The sequence below is a fragment of the Physeter macrocephalus genome, unplaced genomic scaffold (genome assembly GCF_002837175.3).
Source record: "Physeter macrocephalus isolate SW-GA unplaced genomic scaffold, ASM283717v5 random_738, whole genome shotgun sequence".
Lineage (NCBI taxonomy): Eukaryota > Metazoa > Chordata > Mammalia > Artiodactyla > Physeteridae > Physeter > Physeter macrocephalus.
Window position 1 is genome coordinate 20,399 of NW_021146024.1, and position 16,702 is coordinate 37,100.

At 52.7% G+C, this 16,702-nt stretch overlaps 1 protein-coding gene across 1 annotated transcript; it reads left to right on the top strand.

Annotated features, from left to right (window-relative positions):
- The first annotated feature begins 2,374 nt into the window (after positions 1-2,374).
- Positions 2,375-10,081, top strand: CCDC92B (coiled-coil domain containing 92B). Its single transcript, XM_024127635.1, has 3 exons — positions 2,375-2,519; positions 7,112-7,159; positions 9,489-10,081. The coding sequence occupies exons 1-3, from the start codon at positions 2,390-2,392 to the stop codon at positions 10,079-10,081; spliced, it is 771 nt and encodes a 256-aa protein (XP_023983403.1). The 5' UTR covers positions 2,375-2,389.
- The last annotated feature ends 6,621 nt before the right edge of the window (positions 10,082-16,702 follow it).

The following is a 16,702-nucleotide window of genomic DNA, read 5'->3' on the forward strand; positions in this document are numbered from 1 at the left end:
ACCCGTGTCCCCTGCATCGGCAGGCGGACTCTCAACCACTGCGCCACCAGGGAAGCCCGAGCGCGGATTCTTATCCACTGCGCCACCAGGGAAGTCCCTCAGCCTAAAATCACTTCCACAAAGACACCTTCCCTGGGCTTCCCTGGTGGCGCAGTGGTTGAGAGTCCGCCTGCCGATGCAGGGGACACAGGTTCGCGCCCCAGTCCGGGAAGATCCCACATGCCGTGGAGCGGCTGGGCCCGTGAGCCATGGCCGCTGAGCCTGCGCGTCCCGAGCACGCCTCAGCGGGAGAGGCCACAACAGTGAGAGCTCCGCGTACCGCAAAAAAAAAAGATACCTTCCCTGACCCCAGATCTAAACTAGGTCCCACTTTATATTCTTTCAACGTTACCCTGCAGGTTTCTTTCACAGCACTTATATACATTGTAACTGTAAACTTATTTGTATTATTTGTTTGTTTGATGTACCTATTTATTTGTTTGATTCTCTTCTCTTGGCCCTGTGAGCTCCATGAGAGCAGAAAGCAGTAATACTGTTTTGTTCATCGCTATGTCCCCGTACCCAGAACAGTGGTTGGTAATAGTAGATCATTGAATGAATGAATGATGAACAAATGGGCAAATCAGGGCAGGGATTAACCTACTCACACATTAAACAGGGAGGAGAAGGGATGAGGCATTGATCGAGCCAGGTTCTGTGCTAAATGCTCTACAATTTCTAATTTCATTTAACCCTCACAACTATCCTAGGACTGTTACTATTAGTAGCCTCATTTTACAGAGAGGGGAAGCAGGGTTTAGAGAGGTTAACTTTCTTGCCCAAAGTCACACAGCAGGGCACCGAAAAACCTAGGATTCAAAGCCAGGGCTGTTTTCAGTGTAAATACTGGGAAACTTCTTTGGATTCAAAAGACTTGGTTGGAGAATTGGATCTGCTGCTACTTACTGACCATGTGAACTGGCACAAGTCACTTCAGCTCTGAGTCTGTTTCTTTGTTTGTGAAATGGAGGTGGTGATACCTACTGAAGAGTGGTTGGCAGAAGTAAGATAATGTGCATAAAGTTCCCTAAACATAGCAGATGGTCAGTAAATGTAACCAGTCATTCCCACAGGCCAAAGGGCCACCCCCTGCTGAAGTGAAAGCCCATTTGGTTGGATTAGGGAGGCCATACAGGTACAAGGGAAGGGGGGCCCCAAGAGAGGAACCTATGAATGTGAGGTTCTCAGGTGCACCTGCTGGATGTGACCCTACAAATGAAAATCTTGCTTTGCAGAGGCTTACCAGAAAGCCTGTTTCAAGGGGACCACTGCTGAACAGAACAATCCATCAACTGGTTTTCCTCTCCTCTGGCCAGGGAATTCCTAGGGCAGGTGGAGGAAGGGCCGTCCCAAGCTTCGGGAGTCCCTGGCAGAGAAGGCATGAGCTCTGAGTCCTGGACTCCAGAGGTCTCAGCTTCCGCTGCTCTCTGCCTCCTGTCTTTGCCCTCTGCGTATGCTCTTCCAAGACGCTGATCATCACAGAAGAGACTCACTGGGAAAGGGGCAGGGTCAGAAGAGAGAGCGCTGAAAAGCCAGGCCATGATTAGGATTCAGGGAAGCAAGCCTCCCTCTCCCATCACAGTGTCATAAGCTTCTACCGTGGATCTACTGCTTAGGTCTCCATATGACCCTCCCCCAGTCCTCTTGGAAAAAGGGACTCCACCACCTGCCTTCAGCCCACAGGATCAGTATTAATAAAACATTCATCAGATCTTCCTCTTCTGTGACATGCAAGAGCCCAGAGCCCTGGGCTGAGGTTAAATCAGAGAAATGGAATTGAATTGGCGGAGGGTTGTGCTCTAACCATCACACTGCCCTGCCAGTTGATGGTCCCCCTTGAGCTGGGATGCTTGAGGGATGGCAGAGCTGGAGAGGCTTCAGCATTCATCCTCTCCACAATTCCCTAATTTTACCCAGGAGAAAACCAAGAGCCTAGAGAGGGAGAGGGCTTGCCCAAAGTCACACAGCTTGTGAAGAAGCAGACTAGAACCCAAATGTCTGTCTCTTTTTACTGACTTTGCTGCCCCATTTGTTTTCCTCTCAGAGATAACAGAAGAGGCTAAAGTTACATGGGGGCAAGGGAGTAAAGCCATTTCCCTCTGAGCCTCTGGTTCTTCATCTCTTAAATGGGAATAATTATACTTCCTGCCAACACACCGCTTGTTTATGAAGCTTCAGTGAGTAAATACAGGGGAAATGACTTCAGTGGCAGAATCATCTCCCTGGTACAACAGGACCCCAGACTGAAGGAGACAACTGAAAGGACCTGAAGGTTGGCAGGGTGGATGGGCCCAGAAGATGTGGGTTCACCTTGTCATCCTCCCCAGGTGGGGCCCAGGCCTGGGTTGCCATGGATACCGTGTCCCTGGAGCATCAGATCCAGAGTGTGCAACGCCACATCAGCTTCCTGAAAAAAGAACAGATGGCCCTGCTGCGGGACCTGCACCTGGAAATCCTGAGGCTGCAGAAACGCTGCTCAGGTGAGGCCGGGAGGGATGGCGGGGGGCGACTGTCATCATCATAAGCACTGTCCCTGATGGGGTGTCCACCGTGAGCCTCTCTAAGCCTCTTAACAATCCTGCCAGGCAGGTGTTCGATCACCCCTTTTTCTTGGTGAGGAAACTGAATCTTACGGAAGTGAGATCCGACATGTTCATCAAGCACCTCCCAGCCCTAAGAAGCCCTCAGTCTAGTTGGGGAGACACACACACACACCAACAGGTAATCTAAAGATACACAAAAAATGAAGAGGGCTGACAGGAGTTCATGGGCAGGATCATGTCCAGCTTGAGGCGTGGGTGATGGAGGAGGAGACCAGGCATCCCACGCTCCCCAGAGGAGGGAGCATTTCCTCTCCCTGAGAGCTGAGTAAGATTTAGACATGCTGAGATATTACGGGGCAACGAGGGTGGAGAAAGCTTTCCAAATGAAAGGAACAGCATGGCAACATCCAGAAGGTAGGAAACCAAAAGCTCATGAAAAGCTCTATTTGACTGGATAATGCTGTGCTTAAAGCTGCTGGGAGGGCTTCCCTGGTGGCGCAGTGGTTGAGAGTCCGCCTGCCGATGCAGGGGATGCGGGTTCGTGCCCTGGTCCGGGAAGATCCCACATGCCGCGGAGCGGCTGGGCCCGTGACCCACGGCCGCTGAGCCTGCGCGTCCGGAGCCTGCGCGTCCGGAGCCTGTGCTCCGCAACGGGAGAAGCCACAACAGTGAGAGGCCCGCGTACGGCAAAAAAAAAAAAAAAAAAAAAAAGCTGCTGGGAAATAACGGTTGCAGCCAGATCATGGAAGACTTTGGCCAATATCAGGACAGCTAAGAAGTCCTCTTGGGTAGTAGGGAGCCACTGAAGATTTTTGAGCAGAATCGTGCTACATTAAGAAACTCAATCCGAGGGACTTCCCTGGTGGCGCAGTGGTTAAGAATCCGCCTGCCAAGGACTTCCCTGGTGGCGCGGTGGTTAAAAATCCCCCTGCCAATGCAGGGGACATGGGTTCGAGCCCTGGTCCAAGAAGATCCCACGTGCCACGGAGCAACTAAGCCCGTGCGCCACAACTACTGAGCCTGCGCTCTACAGCCCGCGAGCCACAACTACTGAAGCCCACGCACCTAGAGCCCGTGCACTGCAACAAGAGAAGCCACCGCAATGAGAAGCCCGTGCACCACAACGAAGAGTAGCCCCCGCTATCTGCAACTAGAGAAAGCCCGCGCACAGCAGCAAAGACCCAACACAGCCAAAAATAAATAAAACTTAAAAAAAAAGAAAAAGAAAAAGAAACTCAATCCGGCAGTTGTATGGCAGATGAATTGGTGGGAGAAGGAGGCAGGGAGACTAGTGACAGGTCCAGGGGAGAGATGAAGGGGGCTGGAAAGGGGAGGACCAGTGGGAGGCAGATTGAAGGAAGGGACCTGGCAACCAGTTGGATTTGTAAGCAGGACAGAGGGAGGTTCCAAGGGTGATGTAAATCGCATGCCTGACCTCCGCTCTTGGACCTCAAGCCTCAGCTGTGTAGCCTTCTCAGAGGCTGGACTCTAGCCCAAATGCTCACCCAGGCAGAGTCTTCAAGTGCAGGCTTTAGAGCCAATGATTCTTTCAATGTCTCAGCTGGAACAGCCCAACCTCTTCATTGTACAAATAGGTAAACTGAGGCCCAGAGAGAGAGAGAGTCACAATGTTAGTGTCAGAGCCAGGATTAGAACCCAGTGCTCCACACTTCCAGTTGTGATGCCTCTGTTACTTTCTGCCCGTTCTCTCAACATGCTCAGATTCCTGCCTCCCTTCCATCCCCTGCTCATGGAAGACTCCCCATTCTCCAGAGGGAAACTGAGGCCCAGAAGGTTCAAGTGACCTGCCTGGCTTCTCACTCTATGGCAAGAGAAGCCGGCAGTCCTGACTTTCAGCTCCATATACAGGTTCAGCTGCCATTTGCCAAGACCAGGCTCCCGGCCATCTCCCCCAAAGCCTGGCAGGCAGCAGAGGCCAGCCCAGGGGGGCAGGGATGACCCACACCATCTCACCCCTGCCTGATGCTACTTTTTCATTGCAGTAATAACATTAAAGGAAAATTGACACGAGTGAACCCTAAGACCCTGTAGCTTTTCCTCTAATTTCTTTTTGCTTAGCCCTAATTCTGAAGACCTGGGTCCTTCCACTCAGGACACAGGCCAGGATCCCAAGAAAGTGGAAGAGGCAGGAACGGAGATTCCTCAGTCCCCACCACCCTTCTCAGACAAGTGTGGCCCCGCAGCCTCTTGGGTATTGATTCAGGGGATAAAAATAACTCCAGGCTGGCCTGGAGCAGCCACTCTTGGGGCTGAAATGACTGAATAAGGCCCTCCCTCCAAAGGGTAGGGGAGTGAGGAGGAAAAGAGAGCAGGACAAAGGCGATTTTAAAAGAGATTGGGGCTTCCCTGGTGGCGCAGTGGTTAAGAATCCGCCTGCCAATGCAGGGGACACGGGTTCGAGCCCTGGTCCGGGAAGACCCCTCATGCCGCGGAGCAACTAAGCCCGCGCGCCACAACTACTGAGCCTGTGTTCTAGGGCCTGTGAGCCACAACTACTGAAGCCCGCGTGCCTGGAGCCCGTGCTCTGCAACAAGAGAAGCCACCGCGATGAGAAGCCAGCGCACTGCAACTAGAGAAAGCCCGCGCACAGCAACAAGGACCCAATGCAGCCAAAAATAAATAGATAAATAAATTTTTTTAAAAAAAGAGATTAAAGAGGGACCCAGAGGGTGGGAAAAGGATAAGAGTGGGGAGGGGCTGGTGTAGGAACCAGGAGGGCAGGGCTTTGGGAAGAACCTGCGTGACAACTCAAAATGAAGGGGCTTGAGAGATGGGTAAATGTGCTGTGGTTGTGGAGGTAGCTTGGATGATAACAAGAGCCGACTTGGCCCAAGATTGAGCCCTTTACTTCTTTTGTCTCATTTAATCTTAGCAGCAGCCCCTTGTGAGGTGGGTGCAACTTCGTTCCCATTTCATAGATGGGGAGACTGAGGCTCAGAGAGGTGCTGTCACTGGCCTGAGGTCACACAGTGTGTCTGACCTCACAGCACACTCATCTAAACCATGGGGACCCTGGCTGGAAGATGGGCAGGGAGAGTTGATGGATGGGGGATTGGAGTCCAGATGGGGTTCTGTCCCCTCACCCCCAACTCTAGTGGTTAAGGGCTAAGGAGAAACAAGCCCACAGGCAGTTAGTGACAGAGCCAGAGTCCCTTGGGCTACATCCCCAAACCTAGTCCTGGGCCCCTTGGGTTACATCACAGGGCCTTGGAGGAGGGGCCAAGCTGGCCCCAGGAAGCCCTGGCGGGGTGGAGGCATCAGAGTTCTCCCAGGGACCCCAGGGAGGAGGTTCAGGCTCCGGTCACAGCAAAAGGCCCAGGCACTCCAGGCTGTCTGTCTCCTGGCAACTGTTGGCCTCCCCAGAGAAGGTACCTCCAGAAAAGCCCCTTGTCCCTAGAAGAGCCTGGTGAGGGCAGCAAGGAGGGGCAGACAGAGGGCCCACAGGGTGAGTCTCTCTCTGTTGGTGCTGCTGGGCAGTGGACCCAGGGATCTGCTACCTTCCCCAGCCCCACGTTCACACCTTCTCCCTTTGGGCACCAGGCTGCATCCCTACAGGTACACCCAGGTGCTCCTGAGCAGGTGCCCTCCATCATAGGCAGCTGCAGGTCCTGGGCTCCCTCCTGCCCCCCTCCCAGCCCTTGAGCCCTGATGGAGTTGGGGGAGTGGGGTGTGGGCTGGAAAAATGATCAAACCCAGCTGGCCGAGGGATGGGGCATTCTGGGATCTAAGGGTTGGGGACTGGGAAGACAGGCAGGCAGAGGAGGAAGGTGCTCCTGCACCAGTGCCCTTGGTGGGCCCCTTGGCTCCCCCGCCCCATCCGCTCAGCGCCAAGCCGAGCGCCATGCAGGCTTTGCTTCACCAGGTGGCGCTGTCCTTCTTGAAGCTCTTCTCCCCGCCCTGCGGAAAGTGGCGGAACCAGAGCTTAGAAAGGGCAGGGCTGATGTTCAGAAAAGAGCACAGGCACAGCAGTACTGGCTGTGACAACAGTGAAACGCACGTGTCCTATTGGTAAATAGCCACTGCCTTGAATCCCCCTTTAGTGTCCCCAAGCAGCCCAGGACACTCCAGCCTTCCCAGACCCACCAACTAAACAGTAAAGAGAATGTGCCCTGGGCAGCAGGGGTCCTCCAGGCTGGCTCTGATTGGTTGGCGTGTTAAATATTTGTACATCACCTCTGGGAAGGGGCAAATACTCCCCCCCCAGCCCCAAAAGCAAGCCTCAGTCTCACAAGGATTGACCTAACCCCCAAATCCAGGCCACAAAGCTTACACTGGAAAGATCTCTGGGCTTAGAATCAGCTAGATTGGGCTCAGGCTATGCCTCTGACACCTCTCTTTCATCTCTTTCCCTCTCTGGGCTGCAGTAAAATAAGTATGGGGTGGGGTAGTTTAGATGGTTTCTGAGAATCCTATTGACACTTTTACTGGGCTGTGATTCCTGATCTCACACACATACTCTTTCTATCTCTAACATACACACGACTGCCTTTTCTTATCTCTGCCCCCAGAACTGACCCATGACCTGGAAATGAAAGAGGCCCAATCCCACCAGCAAGGTAAGAGGACAAGTGGTCACCTTTCTCCCACCACTTAGGACCCAAGCCTTCTCCACCCCTGGTCCAGACTTGGGGACAGCCACTCCTCAGCTTATTGAGTGAGTGCAGGACGTCAGCCTCATTTGCCCACTCAGCTGGGTGACCTTGTGCAATGAACAACCTGCACCCCCATACATAGTGCCCTGTTTTCCTGTCTCTGTCCAAAGTGGGAAAATGAAAGCAGGAAGGAGATGGTGTCCAGGAAGTCCACATGGCTGACTTCATTCCTTTGTGACCCACCTCCCTAATCCTTCTCATCCTTGCACAAGTGATTCTCACAGTCCGTGCCCACACCCTCCAAGATGCAGAGTGTCAAGATTCAACACGATGGCAATATGGGGTCTCTGACTTCAAGGAACATAGTCTAGAGGAGGAGAAAAGAGACACATGCACATTAGCAAATTCTTCATTTTACAAAAGCATGACTTCTTGCCGTTGTAGAAATTCCACTCAAGTATTTGTTTATAGATTATTACTTCACCCATAAAATGGGGAGTGGTGTGGGGAGATGGTGTTCAATGAGTATAGAGTTTCAGTTTTGCAAGATGAAAAAATTCTAGAGATCTGTTGCACAACAATGTGAGTATATTAACTCTACTGTACACTTTAAAAATGGTTAAGATGGCAAAATTGGTTCCTTGTTTTTTTGCCACAATTAATTTTTTTAAATGGGAGGGGTTGCATTGCTGAGATCTTAATCTCCAGATTATATGATCTCTGAGAACTAGGACTGGGTGTTTCCCATTGTCTCTCAGTGCAAGCACATTACCTGACATGGAGAGGGACTCAGTAAATGCTTGATTTAAAATGAATCACAAAAGTAGTATTTCTTGACCAGGAGGGTTTTAAGAATGGGCTCCCTGCCATATTCATGTGCTGCTTATAGATCAACAGCTACAGGACCAAGAATTAGGCACGGGGAAGGCCGGAAGTTTAAGGTTAAGGTAAAATGCTAGGAGCCCTACTAACTGCTTTGCATATCATGCATAAACATCTAAACACTTATGGCCCTGAACTAATTCTGCCAACTGCTTTAAGTGGCAGTCATGGGCAGCCTCTTTGTGCCTACGTGCTTGGAGGAAGGGGGCACATATCCCAGACACCAGGCAAGAACATTTCTGTGACAATAGTAGCTTTTACTCCACCTACTGTCTTTCCTCTGAAAGGGCTTTTGGGGTCATCTGGGCTCAAGGCACTGCCCCAGTGTCCTGGTTTTTATTTTCTCTCTCAGTGGGCTTGAGAGCTCTCTTTCCTTGTCCTCCTTTTATATGAAAATCACTTGGTGGTTTTCATATCTCCTCCAGTCACTTTTTACCTAACCTTTGTCACCATTCTCACTCACATGTGCCAGTCCTGGGATACAGACCCTGCTGAAATGGAGTTTATGATCCAGGAGGTAGGGGTCCTCAACCCTGGGGGTACATCAGAATCACCAGGGAAGATTCAAGAAGTACCCTTTCCCAGTACTTGATACTTTGATAGGGCCCAGGAAACTATTTTTTAAAGCTCTCTGGATGGTTCCAGTGTACATCCAGGTTTGAAACCCAATGCAGTGGGCAAAGGCAAACAATAAACAAATTTTTTAAAAAACCCACAAAATGTAATAAATGCTCTTTATGAAGGAAACAAGGTTTGAAGCACACTGACTCCCCTTTTCTGCTCACACTCCCAGTTCTTTCAGTCCCTTGTTCTTGTATGTCTCTCCTGCTACGGGGCTTTTGCATAAGTCCTACCCTCCGTCCGAAGCACCCTTCTCTCCCCGGTTCACTACTTAATTCCTATTCACCTCTCGGGTCCTAGCCCAGTTGCTCTTCGGCTGAGAAGCCTTCCCTGATTAGGTCACAGTCTCCTGTTACAGTCGTGGTATTGGCACGTGTCACAGACGCAACCTCACATTCTTTTGTGGTTATGTACCATACCTGTCCCACTATGCTTGCTATGAGCTTCGTGAGGAATGTTTTACTGTCCACCATACCCACAATGCCTAATACAACGCACAGAGTCAGGGCTCAACAAACAGTCATGGAGTGAATAAATGGTCAGGGAAAGGTTTGCACTTAAACGTAAGGGTCGCACTGAAGAATCAGAGTGGCCAAGCAGAGGGCAAGATAGGTGCAAGGGCCTCGAGGAGGAAAAAGGCAGGCCAGCGTCGCAGGCGCGTGGGGAGTGAGGGCGAGCGCCGCAGTACGTGCAGTCGGGGGGGGTGCCGGGCTTCGCTCCAGGGATCGGTGAGCTGTACAGGTACAGCCAGGCGGGGACCCTCACTCTCCCCTCCCTCTCCCCTGCCCAGAGTTGGCGTCCCGGGAGCTGGAGAGCAAGTGCCGCGAGCTGGAGTCACAGCTGGCGGCGCGGGCGGCGGCCAACGCGGAGCTGCGGCGGGAGGTGGCGCAGCGCGAGGCGCTGGTGTCGGCGCTGCGCTGCAGCCTGCGCGCCGAGGAGCGCCGCTTCCTGGAGGAGCTGCGTCGCCGCAGCCACCAAGCCACCGTGCTGGGCACTGAGCTGCAGAAGCACACCGAGGCGGCCGCCTACCTCTCCTGCCAGCTGCACGCGGCGCGCCAGAAACTGCAGACTCCGCGCCTGGGCCCCGGCGCCGCCGCCGCCGCAGAGCCCCGGATCCGCCGGCGCGCACAGCGGGCCCGCCGCCCGCCCGCAGCCGAGGCCGCAGCCAAGGGCCCCGGCCGGGACTGGGCCTCCTGGGAGCGCTCGGCCGGCGCCCCGGACGACGCCGATGCCATGCCAGACCCCGCGCTCTTCCTCTACGCCCGGAGGCCCCCGCGGCCCTGTGGCCGCAGCCCGCGCCAGCCGCCTCCCCAGGAGCCCCCTGACCAAGCCACCCCGCCGGCCGCGCCCAGCCCGTCCAGTGCGCCGGCGGACCCGGAGTAAGCGCGGGGCTGGCGGGGAGGGGCGGGGTGGGGAGCGGGGGAAGGCGGGACCGGGGCCCGACTAGGGACGCAGCTCGGGCCGCGCGGGCGGATCCCAGGGGTGGAGGCACCCGGTCCCTCCTCCAGGGAGCGGGCGGGTGCGGCCCCTGCTCCCCCGCCCCTCCGCCCCTCCCAGCCGCCCCCGCCTTTTGTATTTCCCTACAACGCCGAAGCTTTGAGCTCTCCCCTCCCGCCGGGGACCTCCTACGCGGGGCCCAGTGAATGCATCCTTTTTCTAGGAGAGGACTCACAGTACCGATCTTTATCTGGTCCCCACCCTGCCACTGGGAGGGGAAGGGGCGGGGGTCACGCCCTGCCCCGGGAAAGCTGACAATCATTTGGCGGGAGGGGGAAGCCCGGGCGGCCTACGGAAAGAAACCAGAGTGGCCCTTAGCATCCTTAGGCCTTCCAGCTCCCCGCTGCGGCCTCCCCCAGCCCCCCACGGCTGCCCTTCCCGCCAAGCCTTCCTCCAAGGGGAGGTTCGGGCTGGGGTCTAGAGGCTGGACCTTTACCTTGGAAGCCGCTTCTCCTACCCCCTACCCTGCTGATAGGTCCTTACGGGTGAGCACGGAACACTTTAGAAGTCGCCTCCTCCAGAGTCTCTGGTGGGGAAAGTGTGGATTTATTGAAGTTTGAACTTCTGGAAATTAGCACCCATAGACCCTTAGAGAAGATTACAGAATGGGTTTGGTGGCAGATCCTGGTCTAGAGCTGTCTCCAGCTCAGTTCTTCCCCAGGATGCGACCTAGGTATTTAGACTCTGGGGACACGCCAGAGTCGGGCTGCCCCATCAGGCTTATGGAAGGGTTAGAAAGTGCTTTCAGGAGGTAGCTGGGAACCTGAAGGCTGCCCTGGGAGTTTTCCTAGTCCTGTTTATTGGTGCTAATTTTGCCCAGCTTCCTAATTAGCTGGCTGCACCCAGAGGCAGGAAGAAGGGCCCGGCTTCTTGGAAGTGGCAGTTGTTGATAGAGGTTTGGGTTTGCTGGGGGTAGGGGTGGGAGGGAATGGACAGGTTAGGCCCCAGCCTGGCCCTCTCCAGGAATGCCCCCAATCCTATCAGACCTGACAGTGGTGGGGTGCTCAGTGCCCTCTCTCTAGGTTGGGGAGGGGCAAAAGGAAAGAATACTGCCCACCTCCTAACGTGTTTCTCCCCTTCTCCCTGTCATGACCAAAGGCAGGAAGTGAAGCTCCAGTCCAGTTCATTGCCCCCACCCAGTCCGGCCTAGAAAGAAAGACAAATCCCTAGAACCCTGTCCTCTCATGCCATCCCTCCTCTGTTGGTCCTGCATCAAGTCCTAAGTGCCTGTGAGGTCTTCCAGGGGCTGCCAAGGGAGGACACGGGGCAGGGAGAGTCCTTTATCTCACTCACAAGCACCCCATCCTGGCAGGTCCTGACCGTGGCTGGGGCTGAGCCTTCTCTTTGTCACCCAGGGGTCTGGGAGGTCTCTAGGGTGATGAACCCTTTTTCCGTCACGGCCGCATGAAGAAGAGGGGGAAAGAACCCCAATTATACCCTCTTTCACTGTATATGTTAGAGGGAGCAGGACACCAGTGAGCTCACAAACATGCAGCCCCCTCCCAGCTCAGGACTGCTGAGACCACTGAGCAATAACCAGGCCTGGTCTAGGTGTCTGCCACTGGGGCACCCTTGGAACGGACAGTGCTGTCCAGTCTAATGGGCCACAGTAGTGGCCTAGGGTCCTTGCTCTCCCCTCCCCAGTCTCTGTGGTTGTGCCTCTACCCTCTGTCTCCCCTCAAGTGTGGGTGACTCTGAGTGAGGAGGCCTCTCTCTGCTCGTGGCTGCTCTCACTTGACGGGGCCCAGAGGATCCTGGGCAGGAGGGAAAGGGGGTCTTTCGGGAGGCACCCTCATCTTCCACAATCAAACTTTGGGGGTGAACTGGGTGACTTTGTTACATCAGTTCTTCTATAGAGATGGTGAAGTACTTTATCCACCCACCCACTCACTAAAAGCCATAGCTACACCCACCTGGCCTCCCCCGGCTCTATAGCAATAGCCCTCTTCCTCCTTCCCTCCTGTGTACCCAAGCTGTCTGGCTGGGGGCCCCCAAACCCCCTACCCCACGGATCCTCCCGTGGCCTGCCTGCCTCTCCCCAAGTGACCCCATCAGCACCTCCCACCTCCTGTCCCTCTTCCAGCAATCAGAGATAGTGACACTTAATTGTGAGGTACTTGGAGATACCCCAGATGAAGGTCCAGCGTGCTGGGGCGGCTGACTCCCAGCTGAGGTATCGGGGTGCCTGGGAAAGGAAATAAGGCAAGCACCCCTTCCACCTCCACTCAGCAAGCTGGGGCAGGGGCCAAGGCAAATACAGGGTTCCAATTTTAACAGAAATTCCCCTTCCCTCTCCCTCTCCTGGAAATAATGGACAGAGGCCTCCTTCCTCTCTCCTGCACCTGGGTTTGGAACAGAACCCTCAGGGCAGCAGAATAAGACTGGGAGTCAGTGGCCTGCCCTTGGCCTCAGGGGTCAGAAACTCCTCAGCCTTGCCCTCAGCTTCTGGCCCTCCCCTTCTCCTAGCCTGGGGGACCCGCCCTGCCAAAGGAAAGACCCACTCCCTCGAGCCCCTAAAAAGTTTGGGTGGCTAGAAGGGAAAGGATTGTTTCCTTCCCTCTCCCTGCCCTCCACCTCTCCCCTCTTCTCTGCTGCATGAATCCCCATTGGGAGAGGAGCGTGTTGACATGGACACTCAGGGGCCCTAGTTGGAGCCAGGAGCTGCAGGTGGGGACCCCTCCCCGTTCTGGAAGCCAATCAGGGACCTGTGGGCAATACAGCATGAGGCTTTGTACCCCTGCCCCCCAATATCCCACCCACAGTAGCCTGCAGTTTGGGGGACCAGGCCAGGGCTGAAATGGGGTAGCCCTTCCCCAAACAAGCAGCAGAATAGAGGTCTCCCTGATGGAGAGGAAGGAGGCCGAGAGGGTGTGAAGCAGCATCTCCTCATCACGGAGAGCCAGGGATCTCTAAGCACCCTCTCGCTGAGGTGCCAGCCTTGGGTGGGGCACGTGCGAGGCTTCAGAACCACCCGGCAGGAGCCCCATGGGCACGGCAGAGGGGATCCTGCTCCAAGTTCTCTGTTGGCTGCGCTTTTTAATCCAATGCTTTTCAGAGTGTATTCACTCACCCACAGAAATAGAACCCTGTGCTTTAGGGGTGACTGTCATATGCCTTATTCTTAATAAAATATCTGAAAAACACACTAGTCAGAGTTTTTTCCTGCGGGCACTCTGTGCCCGCATCCCCTCAGCCCACCACAGGTCTGTGGAAAGGACGTGGAGGAGACAGCAAATGGTTTGGGAGTTAGCCAGTGTGTTGGGTGATACTGGGAGCTGAGACTCTGAAGTCCCCTCAGTAGATATTCCTCACGTAAAGCATGAGGCGTTCATCTGAGATGTCTGTCCTGCTGCTTAGGTTAGCCCTGTCCCTCTCTCCACGCCACCGCAACCCAAATGAACAAACAAGACCTTAGATTAGAGGCTCCTGGCTACGGTTGGCAGGGCTAGATTGGAAGGGTTCCGTGCCTGGAATCTCCCATTGTTCTGGCCTAGAAGGAATCCTGGGGTTCTGGACATCTTTGGCAGCGCCAGTTCTTCCCTGACAACCATCTCCATCTGATTCAGATGTGAGAAGCCCAGCATGCCAGAGAAGAGCCCTAATCTTATCCTCCACTCACGAGGGCTATCCAAGGACTGCAGTTTGGGAGCTCAGCACACTCAGCATCTTCAGGCCTGTACACTTTTTCAGTGTAGGTCTATGTTGTGGATGGCTCTAGGAGAGAAAGCAGCAGCTCTGCATTCTAAGGATGCAGGGGACATATTGGTTTTGCCTGCAACCTTTCTTCTGATAACAGCACCTATTACTTCCTTTCAGGCAAGAGCCTTCTCCCAGCTTAGTCAATGTGTTGCAGGGGTCTGACCCCACCCATGTGACCCAGGTAAGGTAGGTCACACTGATTGGGCTGGAGATGGGCATGCAACTCTAAGCCACTAAGAGTCCATCTCAGAACTTTTACTGTAACCATTCATTTAACACACCAAGTTAGGTGCTAGGGATACAGCAGGGAACCAAACAGAACTACTGAAGGACAAATTCTTGGGTGGCTAAAATGGCAGAATATCAGCCTGGAAATCTGGTAGGCCATTTGCCATCACCAGGGGTGGGGCTACCTGATTATGAAGCTCCACAAAAGAAGTAAAACCAAGAAAGATGGAGGCAATTCCTTTTTTGTTGTTTTTTCCTGTCATGAGTGTTTCTTTCTTTTTTTTTTTTTTAATTTTTGTGAAATATAGTTGATTTACAATGTTGGGTTAATTTCTGCTGTACAGCAAAGTGATTGAGTTATACATATCTATTCTCTTTTATATTCTTTTCCATTATGGTTTATCGTAGGATAGTGAATATAGTTCCCTGTGCTGTAGGACCTTGATGTTTGACAGTTCCTGATAATTAAGCTGCCTGGATCCTGCTATGCCTGCAGCCCATATACCCGTGCCTTTTTCAGTTATATAGACCAATAAGTAGCCCGCCCGCCACTTTTGTATTTAAATGATCAGCATTAATTTGTGGGGGTTTTCTGCTTTTTATTTTAACCTAAATTTAGACTTAGAGAAAAGTCGCAATAATGATACAGAGTTCCTGTATGTCTCTCACCCAGCTTCTCCTAATGTTAACATCTTATTTTATCATAGTACAATTATCCAAACCAAGAAATTAACATTGGTACATGGCTATTAACTAAACCACAGACTTTATTTGAATTTCACCAGGTTTTCCCCTAGGGTCCTTTTTCTGTTCCAGGAACCTATCCAGGGTCCCATTGCATTTAGTTATTTTTTCCTTAGTCTCCTCCAATCTGTGACACACTTTTTTTTTTTTTTTTTTTTTGTGGTATGCGGGCCTCCCTCTGCTGCGGCCTCTCCCGTTGCGGAGCACAGGCTCCGGACGCGCAGGCGCAGTGGCCACGGCTCACGGGCCCAGCCGCTCCGCGGCATGTGGGATCCTCCCAGACCGGGGCGCGAACCTGGTTCCCCTGCATCGGCAGGCGGACGCGCAACCACTGCGCCACCAGGGAAGCCCTGTGACACACTTTTAAAAGCCATTTTAAAAGTGTTTTAGTGGGTTTTAGTGCCTTGTTAACCCCATGAGACCTGATGATGTCAAAGAGCAAATAATCAATGGGGGAGAAACAAGTGGACCCCAACTAATAAAGTACATTGAATAAAATACTTGCTGAACTCTAAGGAGGGAGTGACTGCTTCCAGCTGCCGGGACTGAGAAACAGTTTAACAGACACAATGGTATCTGAGCTTGATTTCACAGACCTTGATTTCATGCCTCTTTTCCCATGATGCTTCTCCCACAGAAGTTGGCATTGAGAAAAGGTAAACGACTTGCTCAAGGTCACATAGTGAAGGAGTCAGGGATGGAGATAGATGAAGTCACATACAGTCATGCACAGGGGATTGGTTCCAGGACACTCCTCCCAAACTCCCTCCCCCTCCCCCCTCCTCCACAGAAACCAAATCTGAGGCTGCTTAAGACCCTGATACAAAATGGGAATTCCCTGGCAGTCCAGTGGTTAGGACTCTGCGCTTCCACTGCCAGGGGCCCAGACTTGATCCCTGATTGGGGAACTAATCCCTCAAGCCATGTGGTGAGGCCTTAAAAAAAAAAAAAAAAGGCATAGTATTTGCATACATCCTCCCTTATTCTGTATTTATTTATTTTTTTTTTGGCCATGCTGCTCTGCTTGTGGGATCTTCGTTCCCTGACCAGGGATCCAACCCAGGCCCCTGGCAGTAAGAGTGTAGAGTCCTAACCATTGGACTGCCAGGAATACCCAATTCTCTCTTATACTTTATTTATTTTTTTAACATTTTGGTATATATATATATATATTTTTTTTTTCTTTTTAAATATTGATTTATTTATTTGGCTGCACCAGGTCTTAGTTGCGGCATGCATGTGGGATCTAGTTCCCTGACCAGGGATCGAACCCAGGCCCCCTGCATTGGGAGCATGGAGTCTTAACCACAGTGCCACCAGGGAAGTCCCCTCCTTTATACTTTAAATCATCTCTAGATTACTAATAATTCCTAGTACAATGTGAATGCTATGTAAATAGTCATAAATACTGTGTAAATTGTAAATACAATGTAAATGCTATGTAAGTAGTTGCCAGTGCAGCAAATTCAAGTTTTGCTTTTTGGAACTTTCTGGAATTTTTTTAAAAAATATTCTTGGGAGTTCCCTGGGTCTAGTGGTTAGTGTTCAACGCTTTCACAGCTGTGGCCCAAGTTCAATCCCTGGTCGGGGAATTCCCACAAGCCCCATGTTGCCGCCAAAAAAAATTTTTTTTTTAATTTATTTTTTTGATCCGCGGTTGGTTGAACCATTCATGCGGATGCAGAACCCACAGATATGGAGGGCCAACCTGCATATTGATTCCTACCCAGTGTGGCCAGGTGGAGGAGACAGGGCAGCCCTGGCTGTCCCATCTTAGTTCCTTGCTCCAGCCTCTGGGGATCAGGTTTGAGCCCAGGGTGAACTTAAGACTAGACC